The sequence below is a fragment of the Penaeus monodon genome, chromosome 12 (assembly GCF_015228065.2).
Source record: "Penaeus monodon isolate SGIC_2016 chromosome 12, NSTDA_Pmon_1, whole genome shotgun sequence".
Lineage (NCBI taxonomy): Eukaryota > Metazoa > Arthropoda > Malacostraca > Decapoda > Penaeidae > Penaeus > Penaeus monodon.
Window position 1 is genome coordinate 17,407,327 of NC_051397.1, and position 20,000 is coordinate 17,427,326.

General features: G+C 42.8%; 1 protein-coding gene and 1 pseudogene across 1 annotated transcript in view; both read left to right on the forward strand.

Annotated features, from left to right (window-relative positions):
* LOC119579643 overlaps positions 1–975 on the forward strand; it is a 26,200-nt pseudogene extending 25,225 nt beyond the window's left edge.
* Positions 976–13,171: 12,196 nt separating this feature from the next.
* The window catches only part of LOC119579644 (adenylate cyclase type 3-like), a 31,396-nt gene continuing 24,567 nt past the window's right edge, over positions 13,172–20,000 (forward strand). The window contains exon 1 of the mRNA XM_037927555.1: positions 13,172–13,315. Within this exon, the coding sequence (XP_037783483.1) occupies positions 13,172–13,315 (144 nt within the window). The remainder of the gene's footprint in view (positions 13,316–20,000) is intronic.

A 20,000-nucleotide genomic window follows, 5' to 3' on the forward strand; every position in this document is an offset into this window, starting at 1 on the left:
ATTTATTATATACATTACAATCAATCTATACATTTATAATTATAAAAATTTTAAAAATTTTTAAATTTTTAATTAATATATATATATATAAAATAAATAAAATTTTTAAAATATTTCCCCTATTAAAAGTTTTTTTCTATTAATTTGAAAGAGTAAGGCTTTTGTGGAGACGTAAATGACAGAGAGGAAGGGAGATGGAAGGAACAGAAAAGGAGAAGGTGAGGGGGGAAAGGGGAATGAGAGGAGAGAGAGAGTGAGTTTGATCCGGAAACAGGAAAGAGTAGAAAGATAAGAAGGGAAGAAGTAAGAGAGAAAGAGAGAGTGTGGGAAAAAGAAAGAGAGAGAGATAGCAAAATGAAAAAAATAATATATAACGATAACCGTGCGAGATGGTTGCGACTTCCAGGTGAGCTGTGGAGCGCCCGTGCTAGCAGTAACATAGATTCCCTAGCTCTCGCTTACTCTCCAGATTTACAGTTCGTTCGCGAAAAAAAAAACCCAGGCATGCTTTTCACCCTCCCAGTTACCTTTTTTCCCATTAATGCTCTCTCTCTCTCTCCCTCCTCATCCTCCTCCCTCCTTGTCCCTCCTCCTCACCATCATCCTTACCCCCTCCTCCTCTTAGACCTCCTCCTCCTCCTCCTCCTCTTCTTCCTCCTCCTCCCTCTCCTCTTCCCCCTCATCATCATCATCTCCTCCCCTTCCTCCTCTTCCCCCCTCCCCCTCCCCCTCCTCCTCTCTTCCTCCTCCTACTCCTCCGTCTCCTCTTTAGGTCTCATTAAAATCCGTGACCGAATTCCAATTTTTTAACTCAACCTCGACTCCAAGGCCGTTGCGACCACGTGCCTCTGACAATTTTCGTTAAGACGTTATGATTGCGTCCAGGGCCGCAGGCCGCCCTTGAAGGTCTCCTCCGATAAATGCCCCCGACGGCCGCCTACAGCTGCCCCTTTGAGACTCGGGAGAAGATCTTGAGGCGCGAGGGAGGGGGGATCTATACCGCATGAAGGAGCGTTTGCGTCGCGTTCGGGGTGGGGGGTGGGAGTAACTTTGGAAGTGCACATCAGAGGAGGAAAAAGCCCGAGCATTAGATAAAATTCAAGCGGAATATTTTCGTTGAAGGAAGTACAGGCATTACACTTTTTCCGTAACTGCAGCCTCGGCAGGTGTAAGAACGTGGCCATATTGGTTTTCCGAGAGTAAATCCCCGAGCCTAGCTCCTCCGAGCGCTAGCCGCGAACATAAAATCTCATCTCATATTGCTGGGGGTTCACCTTCCCTTCTCGTTTCTCTCTTTTTTTCTGAAATATCTCTTACTGTCATTGTTCTTTCCTGTTTTCGTCTTTTCGTTACATTTTGGTCCTACTGTGTGCCCCTTTTACACCCCCTCTCTGTCTCTCTACGTAACCATCTGTTTCTCTTCTCTTTTTCACATTGTTCCTCTCCCTTTCTTTCACATACTATTTCTGTCCTGCGGCCTCTTTCGCTCTCCATATTGGTCCTGATAAGCTTCCATTCACGGCCTTCCGTGATTACCCACCTTCTCTTGGCATTGTGTGACGCGCGCATCGACATAATGCAGCACACAATGGCGGCTTGTTAATTAATCATGAGGCTATCGGAAGAGATAGGTGTCCTTCACCGTCGACCGCCGTGGCATTCGCAGGCTGCGAGTGCCACGTATGCCGGGGTTAGATGTCACTTTAGGGAGAAGATTAACATAATTAGAGATGAAGATCAATTTCACATGTTTTCCTTTCTCTGTGCGTTATCCTCTTTTCTTTCCTTCTCCTACTTTCTTTATTTTGTCTTTCCTTACCTTTCCTTTTCTGTTTATGTGTCTTCCATTATGCAGAAGCGTAAATAATGGCTCGGGTTCAAGGTCGACTTGCCGTACACTTTGAACCTCTTTCTTTTCAAAGAATTCATTACTCATATTTTCTCGAGACGGATGAGGTTAGTTGCAGTATATGATATTCCTCAAGTTCGCTTTTTACGGATTTTCTTCTTATCGTAAACTTTTTGTTCAGACGATCACTGTATTCTTTCCTACAGAGACAACATGACAGAGGCTGGTAATGCCTCTCCAATTATGATTATTTAATTTACGGATTGCTGATGAAAATGAAGTACGTGATGGAAATATCGGAAATATTGCATTCAATCATCACCGACCTTTCCGTGTATCTTCGCCTCGGCTTAAACTTTCTATTTATTTATTTTTTTATTTATTTTATTTATTTTTTTTTGGGGGGGGGATCTCCGTCAAACAATAGTAATAATAAAAAAAAAAGTAATAATAATAATGAAAATAACTTGTATGAAATAGTATTAATAAAGTGACAGCAATTATTTACTTGATTTCTCCGTAAAAAAACAACAAACTAATCGCATAACGACAAAGAACTATGTTACATCAAGAACTGATTTAAGGTTTTAATTCCTGTGCAAATCATCCCTATTGGGTCTGTTTTGATGTGGGAAACGTAATATAGGAGTACGAAAATTTGTATTTAAACTTGAGTGGCGTAGAAACATGCTATATATTTTACGTTTGCCAAATGAATGTAGGAAATGTTTGATTTATGCTGCCGTCAAAATCTGATAATAAATCACTGTTATTGTAATTATTATTGTTGTTATGATCATTAACATTATTATTGTTATCTTTATTATAGTTATTATTAGTAGTAGTAGTTTTTATTATTGGTAGTAATATTAGTAGTAGTATTTTATTGTTATTGTCTTACTACTACTACTACTACAACTATTATTATTATTATTGTTGTTATTATTATTATTATTATTATTATTATTATTATTATTATTATTATTATTATTATTATTATTATTACTGGTATTGCTACTCTTGCTGTGATTATTATTATTATTATTATTATTATTATTATTATTATTATTATTATTATTATTATTATTATTATTGTTGTTGTTGTTGTTGGTATTCGTATAGTATCTATATCATAATTCTGCTTGTATTTCGGCCGTCCATTCGTTAACACGCTACGCTTACGTTTAATGCCTGAAAACATTCCATGTGACTGCGGACTTGAAGTCATCATTTTGGTGTGCAATGGGGTGATAATTGACAAAATGAATATTAAAGCATGACGCGCGCTCATATTGATAATGATAATGATGATAGCAATAATTATGGTAATAATAATAATTACAGTAACGGTAATAATAATGATATTCTTAATAACGGCAGTTATGATGAAACGTGAATGATAATAATATTGGTAATATTAATGAAAATTTTTATTATTATCAATTTGATAATAATGAAGATAATGATAATGGTACGGCTGAACGTGCTTGCCGAGTGCTTTTTAGATAACTCTATGGTATTGTAAACCCATGTTTCACTTACTGCTCATACATCAGTACACACTGTGACATCATACGGAGAGGTCGTGTGCTGCCCGTGCTCCGGTGCCCTCGTCCCTTATACATGAATCTCTTGCGTCATAACGAGGAAGTTGTACAGGGAGTCCATGAACTTTTGGTGCTCATATAACCCGCAAGTCAGTGACATGAGAGTAGTGATGTGATAATAGTTATACTTGTAAGGGAATTTGAAATAATTCCTCCACCGAGTGCCAGTTACTGCCGCGGTAACCGTTAGAGCTGAGCGCCCCGTTGTCCCGAGCGCTATATATCACCTGTCACGAGGCGGGCGAGCCGGGCGGGCCAGGGCTGCGGTCACACCCAAGATGGGGGGAAACCGCAATGTAAACACTGAGGGGGGGGACTGGATAACTGTCCCACCCCTGCTGCGGCTGAAGAGTGCGCTTCAGTCTGTAGTTCAGTGGATAGCCCTGCTGAATCCATTGCCATGCACCGGGCATGTGTTGAAGGTGATCCTGACGCCCAGGTAGGCGACGCTGAAGGAGGAAGTGACGGCTTCACTTTACTGAAGTCGAAAGCAAAGAAAAAAAGAAAGCCCAACAATGCCGATAGGACGCCACTGGCACCAAAGAAGAATTCTGTCCGCCTCGCCTTCCCTGAAGGCACAACGAAATCCGAAAAAAATGAAATGGCAGCAGAAATATATTGACGACCTTATTAAAGGATCAATTCGAGGTATCACCTTCAAATTATGTGAATTATGAAAAAAAATATGACGATTATCTTGTGACACACTACGACAAGGATTTCGATCTTAAAAATGCGTGTGCACTCGACGGAGTTCACAAGGCCATAAGAGTGCACATGGATGGGAAATCACTAAACCGCATCCGCACAATATGGAAAGGAGAGCAACCACCTCCAGTACATACCACTTTTTTGGAAAATACATGCCCGCCAGCTACGTGCGGCCGTGGAGGGCATCCCCTGTGATTTCTTATAACTGCATGGGAAGTGGCCATGTAACTAACTATTGCAAGGGCAAGGCACACTGTGCAGCATGTGGTGACCAACATACTGCCAAGGAGTGCCCACGCAGTGCTGCAGAAGGCGAGAGTACTGCAGATGCACCAGTCTTTGCCCCATCATGTTTCAGGTGTGGGATGACAGGTGTGACTGCCTGGCACTGGGGATGCACGGCCCTCCCTACCCTGTCTTCTCCCCCTCCACCCCCTGTGGTACTAGCACCGACCGCAAGTGACCAGCGCTGCCCTCCCAACGCAGTCCGAAACCAGCGTGCCGGGGAAGCGCCCGACCGTGCCCTGTGTGACGTCACCAGCCGCAGAGATTTCCCGCGGCTGCCGGCGAGTGGGGGTGAAGAGGCCACCGAACTACGAGACACAGTTGCACAACTGGAGGAGAAAGTGAACAAGGTGATGCTGATCCTCACAGAGGGTGTCTCGGGCCTAAAAGCTGCCATACTCTCTGAATTGAAGACCACGCCCCCCTCCCTCCCCAGGCGACAGCCAAGGCAACCGTCCCTCACCCTCCGGCAGGGATGACCGCAGGTCTGGCGGGGTAATCCCCCGCACAACCATGTAGCAGAAGTGACGTCACGCCAGCTGACCAAGGCGACGTAAATGTGCTTGAACTTCTAAAGGAAATGAAAGCTTTGAAAGAACAAAACAATAACTTAATTAATGAAATAACGACGTTGAGGCAGGACATGGAAAAATTAAAAGTGACTGTCATTGTCGTGATACTAGTGTTACCATTAGTGCTAAAAGAACGAACGAGGAGAATCGATGTCAGACCGCCAGTGCTGATAACCAGAGTGGGCGTGTCAGCGCTGACAGCAGCCACGAACAATATCAGGATCCCAGTGACGTCGAGTCCAGTGACGCAACCAGCCCTCAGGTGCATCTGACACAAAAACGGAAGGGACTGTGCTGAGAAGTGGAACAAAGCTAAGACCAAATGTTTGAAATGGTTAAAAGTAATTTTCAGTCCACGACTACCATCTGTAATGAAATCCATAATCATAAAGTTATAGGTTTCGTATGTGAATCTATAATTCGTAATATTAGAGGGTATAACAGCTTGAAGTAAAGATTGCCACTATTCACATATGGATAAATGCACAATCAAATTCATATCATGGAATATGCGTAGCATTAAGCCTAGGCTGAATGATCTAGAATTTTACATCCGTAAATATAATACTGATGTTATTTCGTGCAAGAACTTTTTGCTGCTGCTGCTAAGATGAAAATAGCACCTGCACTGAAGGGATATCATTCATATGTGAATACAACCATGGCTGGATTGTTGACATATGTGAAGGTAACTTCTTCTTTTAACGGTAGGTTCATGTCTGAGCCGCCGTGGTCACAGCATGATACTTAATTGTAGTTTTTCATGTTGTGATGCTCTTGGAGTGAGTACGTGGTAGGGTCCCCAGTTCCTTTCCACGGAGAGTGCCGGTGTTACCTTTTTTTTTTTTTTTTTTAGGTAATCATTCTCTCTTTATCCGGGCTTGGGACCAGCACTGACTTGGGCAGGTAACACTGCCACATAAATTAGTAAAAAAAATCAGAGAACACTGATGTTCAATTTCATCATTTAAAAATCCAGACTGCCTCTGGGCATTTTTCACTGTATGATGTATATGCCAGGTACTCTAAATTTCTGGCTAGTTCTCTCCCCAATTTTCATAACCAAGGAACGTTGTGCATGGGCAAACTTCAGTGCAAGGCACCCACACTTTGGAGACAACCAACGCAATAGTAATGGGGAAGAATTCAAACATTTCATCAATAGTAGATCACTGACAGTATATGACACAGAAGCAGAGACTCATATGGGAGGTGGCAGGTTAGAATATGTATGAGGCAAAAATTTAGTTTATGGTAATGTCTGTACTTCACTGGTACGAGAGCTAGTTAGTGACCACTTTGCAATCCAAACAGACTATACTGTAGACAGCGACTCAGCCCCTAAGTCACCTAGGCTGAGGATAATTATCCCACCGGGCCTGGAGCATCACTTCGAGGCACGGGTCTATGATTAGTATAACACCTATGAAATAACAACTGTTGAAAAATTCTCTCAGGATTTAATCAAAGTTGTCACTGACTACTATAACTCATGGGTCTGTTCACGAAAACTCTCGAAGAAAAATAGAGGCCCCAGGCCTCCCATGCACCGAACTGGATCAATGACCCTATTCTGGCCAAGGAACATAAACGGGTCCAGGAGCTTGCTAATTGTTATAAAGATAGTAAGGCGACAGATAATCTTCTACAGTTTCTTACAGCCAACAAGGAATTCAGGGAATTAAAAACTCAGATTCGTAGTAAACACTGGGAACAATTCCTGATTAATAGTCGAACTTTAGTGGCTGACATGTGGAGAAAAATTAATAGGCTGACAGGTAAAGCTCTCACAACACCGCAGTTCCACAGTCCACAAGAACAGGCTAATATGCTGTTAGAGCAGTGGATCACGAATCCTCAGCTAAATTCACTTCCACAATGGATAAAAGATCAACTCGACAAGTCGAAAATAGATAGAAATTTTAATATAGCAGCAGCCTGTGCTGCTATTGACCCCTCCGACTTTGCCTAAATAACCGAGTGGGAACTAAGTAATGCCCTTCTGAAAGGTAAGGCAACCGCCCCAGGCGAATATGGCATTACTTACAGCGTCCTTCGCCACATTGCTCAGGTACCAGGCAACCCACTTTTGCACCTGTATAGACTCAGCCTATCACAAGGAATCATCCCAAGCTCCTCGACTAAAAGCTTAACCATTCATATACCTAAACCTAATACTGACAAATACAGGCTCATTTCCTTGACCTCCTGTCTGTGCAGAGTACTTGAGAGGATAATACTGAACAGGCTTATGTATCGCATAATGTTTTGCAGAATACTTAGTAAACACCAACCCAGGCATGCAAACCGTATTTCTTGATCTGAAATCTGCCTTTGATATTGCAAACACAGAAATCATTCTTGAGCAACTAGCTAATTTTGGTATTCAGGGAAAACTGTTAACATGGATTCAAATGTATCTATCGAATCGGTCGGCTCAGATTCTCTTCAGGGGCATTAAGAATACTCATACAAAAATACTTGAACTCGGCACACCTCAGGGAGGTGTACTTAGTCCCATGCTATTTAATATCCTAATGCATGGATAACTAGGCGATATACCACTTGAGGGCAATGACTTCATTATTTGCTATGCCGATGATATTTATTAAATCCTCATCCGAGGAAAGAATGCAAGGGATTCTAGATATACTTTCAGCAAGGGCTATTGAGTGTGGCTTGATAATCTCGACTGAAAAAAAACAAAGACAACCCCCATGCCAAGGTTTCATATAAATGACATTGAGCTTGATCTCTGCCATCAGTACAAATACCTCGGGTTGATTGTCAGTGATGCAGGGTTCATCAGAAACCTGAAGAAAAGGCTGTGGGAGCGGCTGAAGCCACTTAGGACACTTGTTGGCAATGACCATGGTAACAATGTCAATATTGCAAGACTTTTACTTGTCATACATACGGTCAGTCATAGATTATCATGCATTGCACCTAGTATTGTTCAAGGAATCAGAGTGGACTAGTTTAGAACATGTATAAAATGAAGCCATGAGGATCATTCTTGGTGCCCCTAGAACAACAGAATTGTGAATATGAGAACTGAACTTAACTTACCTTCTGTGTACGAAAGAATATTATACATAAATACCGCATTTAGTGTCAAATCAATTAGAGAATCCCTCCATTATAAAGAGTTCCAAAGACAACTAAAACACAGAATAGAGGAGCTAACATTGAATGACAACACCGATTAATACCCAAATCCATGGATACAAGTAACATGTAAACACTTAGCTCAGCCATAACTAAGACCCTACATGGACGTTCTGTACCACCGTGGAAAATGTCGGACCTAAGTGTATATTATATGACTGCTCCAAAAAAGACAGTATCCCTCCTGCTATACTTAAGCAGTATGCACTTGCAATTATAAATGAGCATCTTGAAACTCTGTCCAATGCATATGAATGCTACACTGACGGATCCTTGCAGTCTGAGAGCAGTGCAGGATGTGGTTTTGTTGTATATAAAAACAATATCTTGCAGCACCAGGATTGTAGGAGGGTTCATGACTGGGCTAGCACAACGCAAACTGAGTTGGCAGGAATATTCATGGTCACCGAATTTCTATTGAATCAAGGCTCGGGGGTAATTTTCTGTGATTCACAGAGTGCTCTCCAGGCTCTGAACACTAGACAAAGGTGCAGGAAATATCGCAAATGACATCAGGATAAACGTGTATCGTGCAAAAGAACGAGGCCATGATATACGTTTTGTGTGAATTCCATCGCATGTTGGAATCCCTAGGCATGGTCATGCTAATCGCCTAGTAAAACTCAACGTGTGACAAGCAAAGTGTGGATATAGCTCTTGGGGTACCTATTTCTAGGATTTCATACAGCATTAAAGTTCCCTTCAAAGAGGACTTGACAGAGTTGATTAATTCTCAACACCCTGAAAGCTATAGCATAAAGCACTATGACCGGTTTAGGCAAGATTTATTCTCCTACGGTTTATATAAAACAAGAACAAGATAGTGTGATATTGTGACCGCAAGAATCAGGCTTGGATATAGATTGTATTGGCAAGTCAGTACAGCTTGTAATGTCGAAGAAACTAAATGTAAATTGTGTAATGAAGAATATAAGCGAACACTTGTGCATTATATCTTAGAGTGCCATGTGTTACAGCCTATCAGACCACCTAGCCAGAGGTGAACTATGTAGCTGTTTCATATCCTCTGATGTCTCAGAAGATATACTTGTGTTGTATCCTAAATTTGGAATGTAGTATCACATGACCGCATATTAAATGTAGCAATGCCCAAGATGTACGCCGGCGTGGCAGATGAGTAGATAAACGATTGCTCCTTTCCTTGAACTAATATAGTACTTATCATAATAATGTTATAACCTAAAATTGAAATGTGATACCATTTTATGTTATAACCATGCATCAAATGTACCACAGCTTGCCCATGCCTTTGCAGTTAGCCAGGGTGGTAATTAAAGGGCTAAACTAAACTAAACTGCTCATGTATTCAAATTCTTTCAAAGTAGGTGGCGATGAGGAAATTGTGAGTTGCATTAAGCGTAACGTAACTTATGCAACAGAGTGCAATTTCAACATTCAAGAACGACCACGTAGACAAATTGGCGAAGTAAGCCTGCAGCAAAGATACTGAGAACAAAGATTTTGGGATGTCTCTTGCTAGGGTAGCACGTATATTGAAAAGTTCTCATGAGGAAGAACTAGTAGATCTGATTAACACTCAAAGGCCTGAAAGCTGTGCTATAAGGCACTACGATCAGTATAGAGATAGCAAGCCTTCCTATGGATGGCACCAAAGTCAAACCAGACAATGTGACGCGGTTATTGCCAGAATACGTATAGGTTACGGAATGTACTGGCAACTGCACGGTGCAAGAAGTGCAGATGAATCTAGATGTAGACTGTGTAACGAAGAAAATAAGCGAACGCTTGAGCACTATAGCTCGGGATGTCATGTGATACAGCCTTTCAGACCACCTAACATGAGGTATAAAGAACTATGTGAATATTTCATTTCATCTGATACATTGGAAGATATACTCGTACTATACCCTAAATTTACTATGTGAGAACTACCGTAAACAAATAACAGTGTTATGCAAACACAGTGGCAAAAGCATGTCAAAGTAATATTTTTTTATATAATGTATGATTTATATTTCCATTTTATTAAGTACAATTACAGTAGTCACAGACTACTGTACTATATCATATATATGTAAAACTGTAATCATGATTCCCCATGCCTGAACAGATTTTGCCAGGGTGGTAAATAAACTTACTTAACTTACCTTAACTTGCTCATTTATAATTGCAAGTGCTTACTGTTTAAGTCCCCCCTGATATACTTAAGCAGTATGCACTTACCATTATAAATGAGCATCTTGAAACTCTGTCCAATGCATATGAATGATATACTGACGGATCCTTGCAGTCTGGGAACAGAGCAGGATGCACTTTTGTTGTATATAAAGACAATATTTTGCAGCTAGCACTACGCAAACCGAATTAGCAGGAATACTCATGACCACCGAATTCTACTGAATCAAGGCTTAGGAATAATTGTCTGCGATTCACAGAGTGCTCTCAAGGCCTGAAAACTCTAGACAAAGATGCAGGAAATATTGCAAATGGCATCAGGATAAACGTGTATCGTGCAAAAGAACGAGGCCATGATATACGTCTTGTGTGGATTCCATCGCATGTTGGAATTCCTAGGCATGATCATGCTGGTCGTCTAGCAAAATCAGCATTTGACAAGCAAAGTGTGGATATAGCTCTTGGGGTACCTCTTTCTAGAATTTTATACAGCATTAAAGCCTTGTTCAAAGAGGACTTGACAGAGTTGATTAATTCTCAACGCCCTGAAAGCTGTAGCATAAAGCACTTGGATATAGATTGTAGTGGCAGATCATTACACTTTATAATGTCGAAGAAACTAAGTGTAAACTGTGTAATGAAGAATATAAGCGAACACTTGTACATTATATCTCAGAGTGTCTTGTGTTACAGCTTTTCAGACCACCTAGCATGAGATGCGGAGAAATATGTAACCATTTCATATCATTTGAAGGGTTTAGAAGATATACATATATTGTCTCCTAAATTTGGAATGTAGTATCACATGGCCTCATATCAAATGAAGTAATGCCTTTTCACGCCCGAGCTGTACGCCTGCGTGGCAGATGAGTAAATAAAGGACTGTGTAATTGTTCCTTTCCTTTAACTTATAAAGTACTTATCATAACGTTATAGCCTAAAATTCAAATGTAATACCATTCTATAATGTTATGACCATGCATCAAATGTACCACAGCTTGCTCACACTTTTGCAATTAGCCAGGGTGGTATAAAGGACTAAACTAAAAAATTCTCATGGTTCTCATTCTAGTCACTAGAGCATTTTCCCTTTTCATCTCTCTTCCCCTCTCTCACTCTCTATCTCCTCCCTCCCTCGCTTATCTCTCTTTACGTTTCTTTCACTCACTCACTCCCTCCCTTTGTCTCCCTCTCTCTCACTTTCTTCCTCTATCTCCTTGTCTCCTGTCACTTCTCTCTCTCTCTCTCTCTCTCTCTCTCTCTCTCTCTCTCTCTCTCTCTCTCTCTCTCTCTCTCTCTCTCTCTCTCTCTCTCTCTTTGTCCGTTTCCGGCACCCATTCTCTCCCCATCTCTCTCCTTCTCCCTCTTCCTCTTTTTCGCTCATTCAGCACATATTAGAATTATGTAACTATAACTTCTTCATATTCAGTAAGTTTATTGATCTATTTAATTTTATGTTGTAGGTGCAAATAGAATATATATATGTATATATATATATATATATATATATATATATATATATATATATATATATATATATATATATATACATATATATATATATACATATACATATATATATATATATATATATATAGTAATATTATTATTTATGTGTATTGTGTGTTGTATGTGTGGTGTGTGTGTGTGTGTGTTTAGTTTATATGAATATATTATAATATATTATATGATGTGATTTGTTGTGTTGTGTGTTGTGTATAGTATATTATATATATGATATATATTATGTATATATATATTATATATATATATATATAATATATATATATATATATATATATATATATATATATATATAAGTAAAAAAACGTCCGTTTGAAATGGATGGACTAAATCTAGGATTTGTCCCCTCTCTCTCTTATTTAGAGAGCTTCAAAACAAACACAGACGTATAATCCAGATAAAAGCATCTCCGTTTCCCCCACATATTCACCACTATCAAGAACCACACTTTTCATACTTTTCATCATACTTCGTCCGCGCGCATTCTCCCCCACTCACCGCCACATCACCCGACGGAGGATCAATGCTGTGAAACATGTCACACTCATTTTGAGGAAATCTCTGCGACCCATTTTGTTACACGCACGCTATTCTTCCCAGCACTTCTTTGCACTGGAGCTGGCAATACACACTCCATTGCATTAGGGTTGCAACAGTTCACCTTCCCATTGCATTTCCTCGAGGCAGCATTTCAACCCTTGCAGTCTGCATGTTTTTACTCCCGCAAAAACGGTATTTTTTGTCTCATGTTATTTAATGATTTTGGTTGTTTAACGCTGAATAATCATTTATCTCTCTCGTTTGTTCCTGTTTATTCATTATATATATGCTATTCGTAATTATTGTTCATTCAGTTGTTCGATGAAAATGTCATTGATTAATGTAACCCATATATTTTACAAGGGATGGATTAGTGATATACTATAAAGAAAGAAGAGAGAGAGAGAGAGAGAGAGAGAGAGAGAGAGAGAGAGAGAGAGAGAGAGAGAGAGAGAGAGAGAGAGAGAGAGAGAGAGAGAGAGAGAGAGAGAGATTTAATGTAATGTGTGAATTGTACGTGCTTTTAGTGTCTTGTGTTTTATACCAGACAGAGACAGACAGACAGACAGAGTGAGATTGAGAGAAAGTAAAAGAGAACGACATACAGATTGGCAGACAGAGAGTGAGACAGAGACGCAGACAGACGGAGAGTGAGAGTGAAAAGGAGAGAGAAAGTAAGAGAGAGCACAGAAGTAAGAGTGAGCGAGAGAGATTAAAGGCGCGTGCCAGGCGGCGCCCCCCGTGCCGCGTCCTCTGCCATGACTAAGTCCGTCTCGTCTCCTTCCCGCAGCATCCTGTTCGCGGACATCGTGGGATTCACCGCGATCTCGTCCACCTACACAGCCTCCGAGCTCGTCAAGATGCTCAACGAACTCTTCGCTCGCTTCGACGGCCTGGCTGAGGTAAGTCACCGGGGGGGACGAGGGTGGAGGGGAGAGGGGAAGAAGGAAGTAATAATATGATTATAATTTATTTTTATTCCATTTGTTACGATTGTTATTCTTATTTTGACAGGCTGTATGTTTCATTTTGGTTCTAAAATACCCCCTGTGTGCATGGAATGGCCTGGGTTACCATCCACTGGGGTGGGGAATTAAACGCAGGTCAGCAAGATTGCTAGTCCGGAACGCTACCACTGCACAGGGTAAGAGGGAGAGGAGGAGGAAGAGAAATGGGAAGAAAGAGGAGGGAAAGGGGCACAGGGAGGAAGGAATAGGTAGGAAGGGAAGGAGGGAGAAGGGGACAGGGGAAGGAGGGAGTAAGGGGAAGGAAAGGGGCGGAAAGGGAGGGAGATGGGGGAGAGGGGAAGAAGGAAATGAGAGGAGGGAGATGGGGAAAAGGGAGGTCAACAGGGAGGAGGGAGAAGTGGGAAGGAAAAGGGAATAGGAGGAAGGAGAGGGGATAAGAGAAAATGAACGGGAAATAAGGGGAAGCACAGGGTAAGGGGAGAGGGGAAGGAGAGGACAATAAGGGAAGAGAGAGGGATACGAAGAATATAGAAAGAAGGAGAGGGAGAAGAAAAAAGAGGAAGACTGAAAAAGGAAAACAACGAGAGGGAGAAGGGGAAGGAAAGGGGCGGAGGATTGGAAAAGAAGCCGAAAAAAAGGTTATATAAAGAAGGAAACAGAGAAAGAGGAAAAGGAAGAAAGGAGAGAAACGAAGAGGAGGAAAGGAAAATTAAAGGAGAAAGTGTAGAAGTAGAAAGGAGACGGTGAAGGAACGAAAGAGAAAGAAATAAGCGATTAATGAAGGGACTGAAGGGGAGAGAATATCCGATAACTTAGAAGATAACTTAGAACTGGACTGAAGTGAGGATTAGAGAGAAGATGTGAAAGACAAGTAGTGGAAGAAGAGGAAACAGATAGCGGATGAGAAAGGTTCATATAAAACGAATAGAGAAAGGAAAGTTGAATTATTGGATGGGAGAAGACATTAAAAGGAAGGGGAAGAAAAGCCGTGGAAGGATAGAAATGAAGAGAGAGAGGGAGATGGAGAGAGAGAGGGAGATGGAGAGAGAGAGGGAGATGGAGAGAGAGAGGGAGATGGAGAGAGAGAGGGAGATGGAGAGAGAGAGGGATGGAGAGAGAGAGGGAGATGGAGAGAGAGAGGAGATGGAGAGAGAGAGGGAGATGAGGAGAGGGAGAGGAGAGAGAGAGAGGAGAGAGAGAGAGAGGAGAGAGAGAGGAGAGAGTGAGTGAGTGATTGAGTGAGTGAGTGAGTGAGTGAGTGAGTGAGTGAGTGAGTGAGTGAGTGAGTGAGTGAGATGAGAGAGAAGAGAGAGAGAGGGGGGGGTCACTCTTCCAGCTGAGGAGAGTCTGGGGGTGATTAGTATTCATTATGACCCAGAGGGCATGAATCATTCTTTTGACTAGTCCGCCTTTTACAAGTATTTAGCAGTTCGCCCAAAAAAGAATTCCGCAGTAATCTCGCATGCGGATGTGCCAGCATGATCGAGTAGAGGAGCTATTTCTCGGCTTCGCTTTCATTCACGTTGCGTCGTTCTTTCACTGGAGCTGTCCCTCTGCCCCTTCCCTATCCTTTCCTCCCACAGTATCCTCTCCGGGGTACCTTCCATCACTCCTTTTATTCCCCGGGTACTTTCGCTCCCTCTTTGCATTCTAGGGCACTGCTCCTTTCTACCTTTGTTTTCTGGGGTCCCGCACTACCCTCCTTTCCTTCACTCTCCCTTTTCGGCTCCCATCCCTTTCCCTTTCCTCTCCTTGGCACCGTTCCTCCCCTTCTTTGGTTTCTGGGGTATGTGCCGTCGCTTCCCTCTCTTTGCTTTTGGTACGTATTTCCTTTTTCCTTTCCGAGTACCCTCCCTTTCTTTGTCAAGATGCGAACGTGTCAGTTTTATCATTATCTCATGCCACTCTTCCAAAGAAGAATTTGTATCTGCGTTCATTCACACACATACGCGCACTTTTTTTTATCCGATCCTTTTATCCTTTCCTTTCCACCGTATCCTTTTCAGTCAGCTGTGCTTCATTCTACCTCCTTTACCCTGTACCGCTTAATCCTTTTCTTTATCGGTTCTACTTCAGCCTGTCTTTTTTCCTTGCACCATTTAATCCTTCCTTGACCTCAAATCTAATATCCCCCTCTCCCCGGGTTCATTCTCTTTGGTTCCTTTTATCTCTTTATTTTGTACTCGGGGGATTATAGCCGAGAGAATATGGTCGAGAGGGAGAAATGAAGAAAGGAAGAGAAGAGAGGTGAAGAGGAAGAGGGAAGGAGAAGGATTGCTTATTCAATGCGATAAGTGTGTGTGTTTGAGTGTGTGAGCTTATGTCCACGTATAGTTAAGCTAGCGCAAATCCGTATATTAGCGCTCGTGCGTACGTGAATTAATGTTAGCGCTTAAGCTTGCGTATGTGAATGTAAGCAGACATTCATTTCGTGTAGATTACGTGAGCGAGAGCAAAAAAGCAAAAGGATAATTAGATGCAACAAACATGCCGTCAGGAAAACAACGCTTGGCCGAGGAAACCAGATTAAAGCGAGTCTTCGTTCTGCATAAGGTCTTGGGGAGGATTTCGCCGGGGGAAAAGCTTTCATACCGAGGGCCAGATTGCTCCATATCTGGGCGATCTTAAACGATTTTCTTCACCGTGAGGCAGGTAAACAAAGTTAATTCTAGCTTCAAATAAGTTCAGAGTCGCTCTGAGTGGCGTTGGCGTTGAATAAAGCCATATAACGAAGTGCGACTGAAGTGTCAAAGTCGGATTTGGAGATAATGAACGCAGATACTGCTCACAGATACGCTCTGCCGTGTGCGCTGATTTCGCTTCGTGGTCGTTGCCGTAGAGAATACACGAAGAAAGCCTTGATATATTGTACCTGTTTGTCACGCATTCTCTTGGACCTTCTGTGCGTGCGTGTTCAGCCAGCTATATGTATATGCACGCGTGTCAAGTGTTCGGAGAGCTTTGCTAATGTTTCTTCATCTTTTGCTTCTGCATCTTCGTTTCTTATTCATTACTTTTTTTCGCTAGAATTTCAGAAAATGTTTCCCTCCACTCGACTCGCGGTTTTCATGTGTCGAGTCTTTGTCGTGTGATTTTTCGTGGCGAGTAGCGCGCGGCGACGGTCCGAGGGGGAGTTGGCCCTCTCTGCACGAGGTAGCTTGAGCGGTTCAGAGGGACTCTTACCACGCGTGTTTTGCTGATAGATATTGCAACTAGTTAATTATAATGATAAGAAGGATTAAGTAGTTATGACGGCAGGAAGTACGAAAACATTTGAAATGATGATAGCTCAAAATTCATTAAGAATATTAACGATGCACTTATTCTATTTTCCTGTATTGAAATATTTGCGCAACAAGCCACACCTCTTTAATCATTTTAGAATACAATGTTTTACCCGCAGCTTCAGTAAGGTAAATGAAATATGGTTATAGATCCGTCAAGTTAGGAGTTTTGAGAGCAGATCATAAGGTCTGACGTATTATTTTGCTCTAAAAGATATTCGTTTCCTCAAGATTTTATAAAGTCGGGTAGAGTTACAAATACGCTTTTGGAGCGAGATAAGTTAGAGGGTTTTTCTCTCTTCTTGTCATTTCTCTTTGCCTCTCTTTCTTTGTTCTTCGTCTTTTCTCTCAGTGGCTTGATTAAGTCGAAGTCAGAGTTTCAACTATCGCTTGCTTCCCTTCATGGGATGCAGCTCTCTCTTCTCTTCTCTCTCTCTCTCTCTCTCTCTCTCTCTCTCTCTCTCTCTCTCTCTCTCTCTCTCCCTCTTCCCTCTCCCTCTCCCTCTCCCTCTCCCTCTCCCTCTCTCTCTCCCTCTCCTCTCCCTTTGTGTGTGTGTGTGTGTGTGTGTGTGTGTGTGTGTGTGTGTGTGTGTGTGTGTGTGTGTGTGTGTGTGTGTGTGTGTGTGTGTGTGTGTCCGTCCCTCCCTCTCCCTGCCTCTCCCTCTCTTTCCTCTTTCAAGCGAAAATGTTTTGACTGTTACTGTGATTCTAAATCCTGGGAGTTTTCAGGTCTCGCCACTTCCATTGCAACACTGTAGTTGATTAAACTCATTGGATCCCTTTTCTTTCATTGTCATTCCCGTTTTGTAATTGTCTTTCATTTTATTTAGTTTATGTTGCTTGAAAACACGAAACCGCCAGTGAGTGCGGTGTTTAACGAGCCATGTGTGGCTGAAGGGCGGCCGGGACACGCACCGAGCTCCCCATTATTAAGGAAGCGACGCACACGCCCTCCCCCGTCGCTGATCTGCTCTTCCGTCACCCGCTTCACTTTCTCAACCTCTCTCTCTCTTCATTCCCCCTCTCTTATGTCAACCGCTTCACGTTCTCTCCCTCTCTCTCCCTTCACTCCCACTCTCCTGTCACCTGCTGCCCGTTCTTTCCCTCTCTTCCCCTTCACCTACTTCCCTCCTTCTCATCCCCTCCACCCCCTCCTCTCTCTTGTCACGTGTTCCCCCTTCAACTCTCTCTCTCTCTCTCTCCATCCGACTCTCTCATCACCCTACCTTCTCCGTTCGCTAAAGGTTAAGAGGTGAAGCAAGACCCTCAGTCACTCCCTCCCCTCTCTCCTCTCCCTTATCTCTTCTCCCCTCTTCCCTCTTTCCCTTTTCCCTCTGCCGGTCTCTGCACCTTGCACAGCACCACTGCACGTGGGTTCGATTGCCGTTGGAGTGATATGTGATGTTCGACCTTACGCACCGAGGAGAAGGTGTGACTCTCTTGCTCCGAGTTAGAGATGAGTTTCCCTGATGATCAAGTAGAGAGGGGGGGGGGAGGGGGAGAGCGGAGTGGAGAGAAGAGAAGGGATCATTCGTGAGGTACGGAGAGAGGGAGGGAGGCTGAGGGGAGTGAAGGAGGGAGAAGGGGAGAGTGGTACAATGGAGGGAGGAATACGGAAGTAAGGTAGGAAAGAAGAAAGTTCGAGCGAAAGAGAGGGAGGGAGGGAAGTGAATGAGGGAGAGGGAGAGAGAGGATGCAGAGGGGAAAAGAGTGGACAGTAGAGGAGGATTGAGAAGGGGATGGGTGACTGGATGGAGAGATTTTTATGAATTTTATTGGATACTGGCTGGAGTACCATATTACCTTTCAGGTGAACCTTCCCTGTCACCTGCCGGACAGCTGCTCGTTAACATTAGCTGTCAGAAAATTTTTCACATTCTCGAATGATACCTGCCAGAGATCGGCATGCACATTGGTTGTAAAGCGCCTCAGCCATGTTTTTCTCTTCGTGGAAATGTATTCTGTTCGGAAGTTGTTTACAAGTGTTAGTTGATGTTGTTTGAGCGGGGAACTATTGCTTGTAGCGCGGATCTGCCTCTTTCTCGTCCTTTTCATATTTCTCCTCTCTCTTTCTCTCTCTCCTCCTCTCTCTCTCTCTCTCTCTCTCTCTCTCTCTCTCTCTCTCTCTCTCTCTCTCCCTCTCTCCCTCGTTCTCTATCGCTCTCTGTCCGTCTACCCCTCCCTCTCCTTCTCAATGCCACCCTTCCTCTTTTTCTCTCTTTTTTTTAATAGGAATGGGAAGAAACGAGCGAACCGCTTCCAGAGTCCTGATGTCACGCGATATTTGATTCTTCGATCCTGGATTATGAAAAAACTTTATGTAATGAAAGGAGAGTGATGTATTGACAGGCTCATCGACCCTCCTCGTCCGCTCCTCTCGCGGGGGGGGGGGGGGGTTAGCACCCGCAGGGAAGAGATGCGTCTTGTGCACACACACACACACACACACACACACACACACACACCCACACACACACACACACACACACACACACACACACACCACACACACACACACAATAACCACATACACACACACACACACACCACATACACACCACATACACACACCACATACACACACACACACCACATACACACACCACATACACACACACACACCACATACACACACTAAACGTATGGGCCCAAGTTCTATTTCTGTTACCAGTGGACCAGTGGTTGTTTTCCACGTGGATCCAAAAGTCCCAAAAGAACCATTCACTCTGCGAGGGCGTAGTCGACATTTATATCTCACCTCGTTTGACCCAGAGAGTTCATGACCAGCACCCTACGCGGTAAGGCCGGCTTCGCCCTTTCCCTCCGGGCAAGCTGACCTGACCCGCATACCGCTATTACCCCTATAAATAGACATGTCTCGTGTGTTCCTATATTGTGTGTGTCAACTCTTAGAAATAAAGAGTGAAGCCGAACTACCAGCATAACTACCCTCCGTTCACCATTGTACTAAGGACGACAGCCTTTTACACACACACACACACACACACACACACACACACACACACACACACACACACACACACACACACACACACACACACACACACACACACACACCACATACACACACACACCACATACACACACACACCACATACACACACACACAACATACACACACATACACACGCTCACATGCACATGCATATATGTATGTATGTATATATGATTGTATGTGTATGTATATATGTGTGTGTATATATGAGTGTATGTATGCATGTATGTGTGTTATAGTAGATGGGTTTTGGCATCTACTATTTGGACTGGTGTCTTACATCTTTGGGGAGTGTTTGTTGTGGGTGTGAGTGCCCACA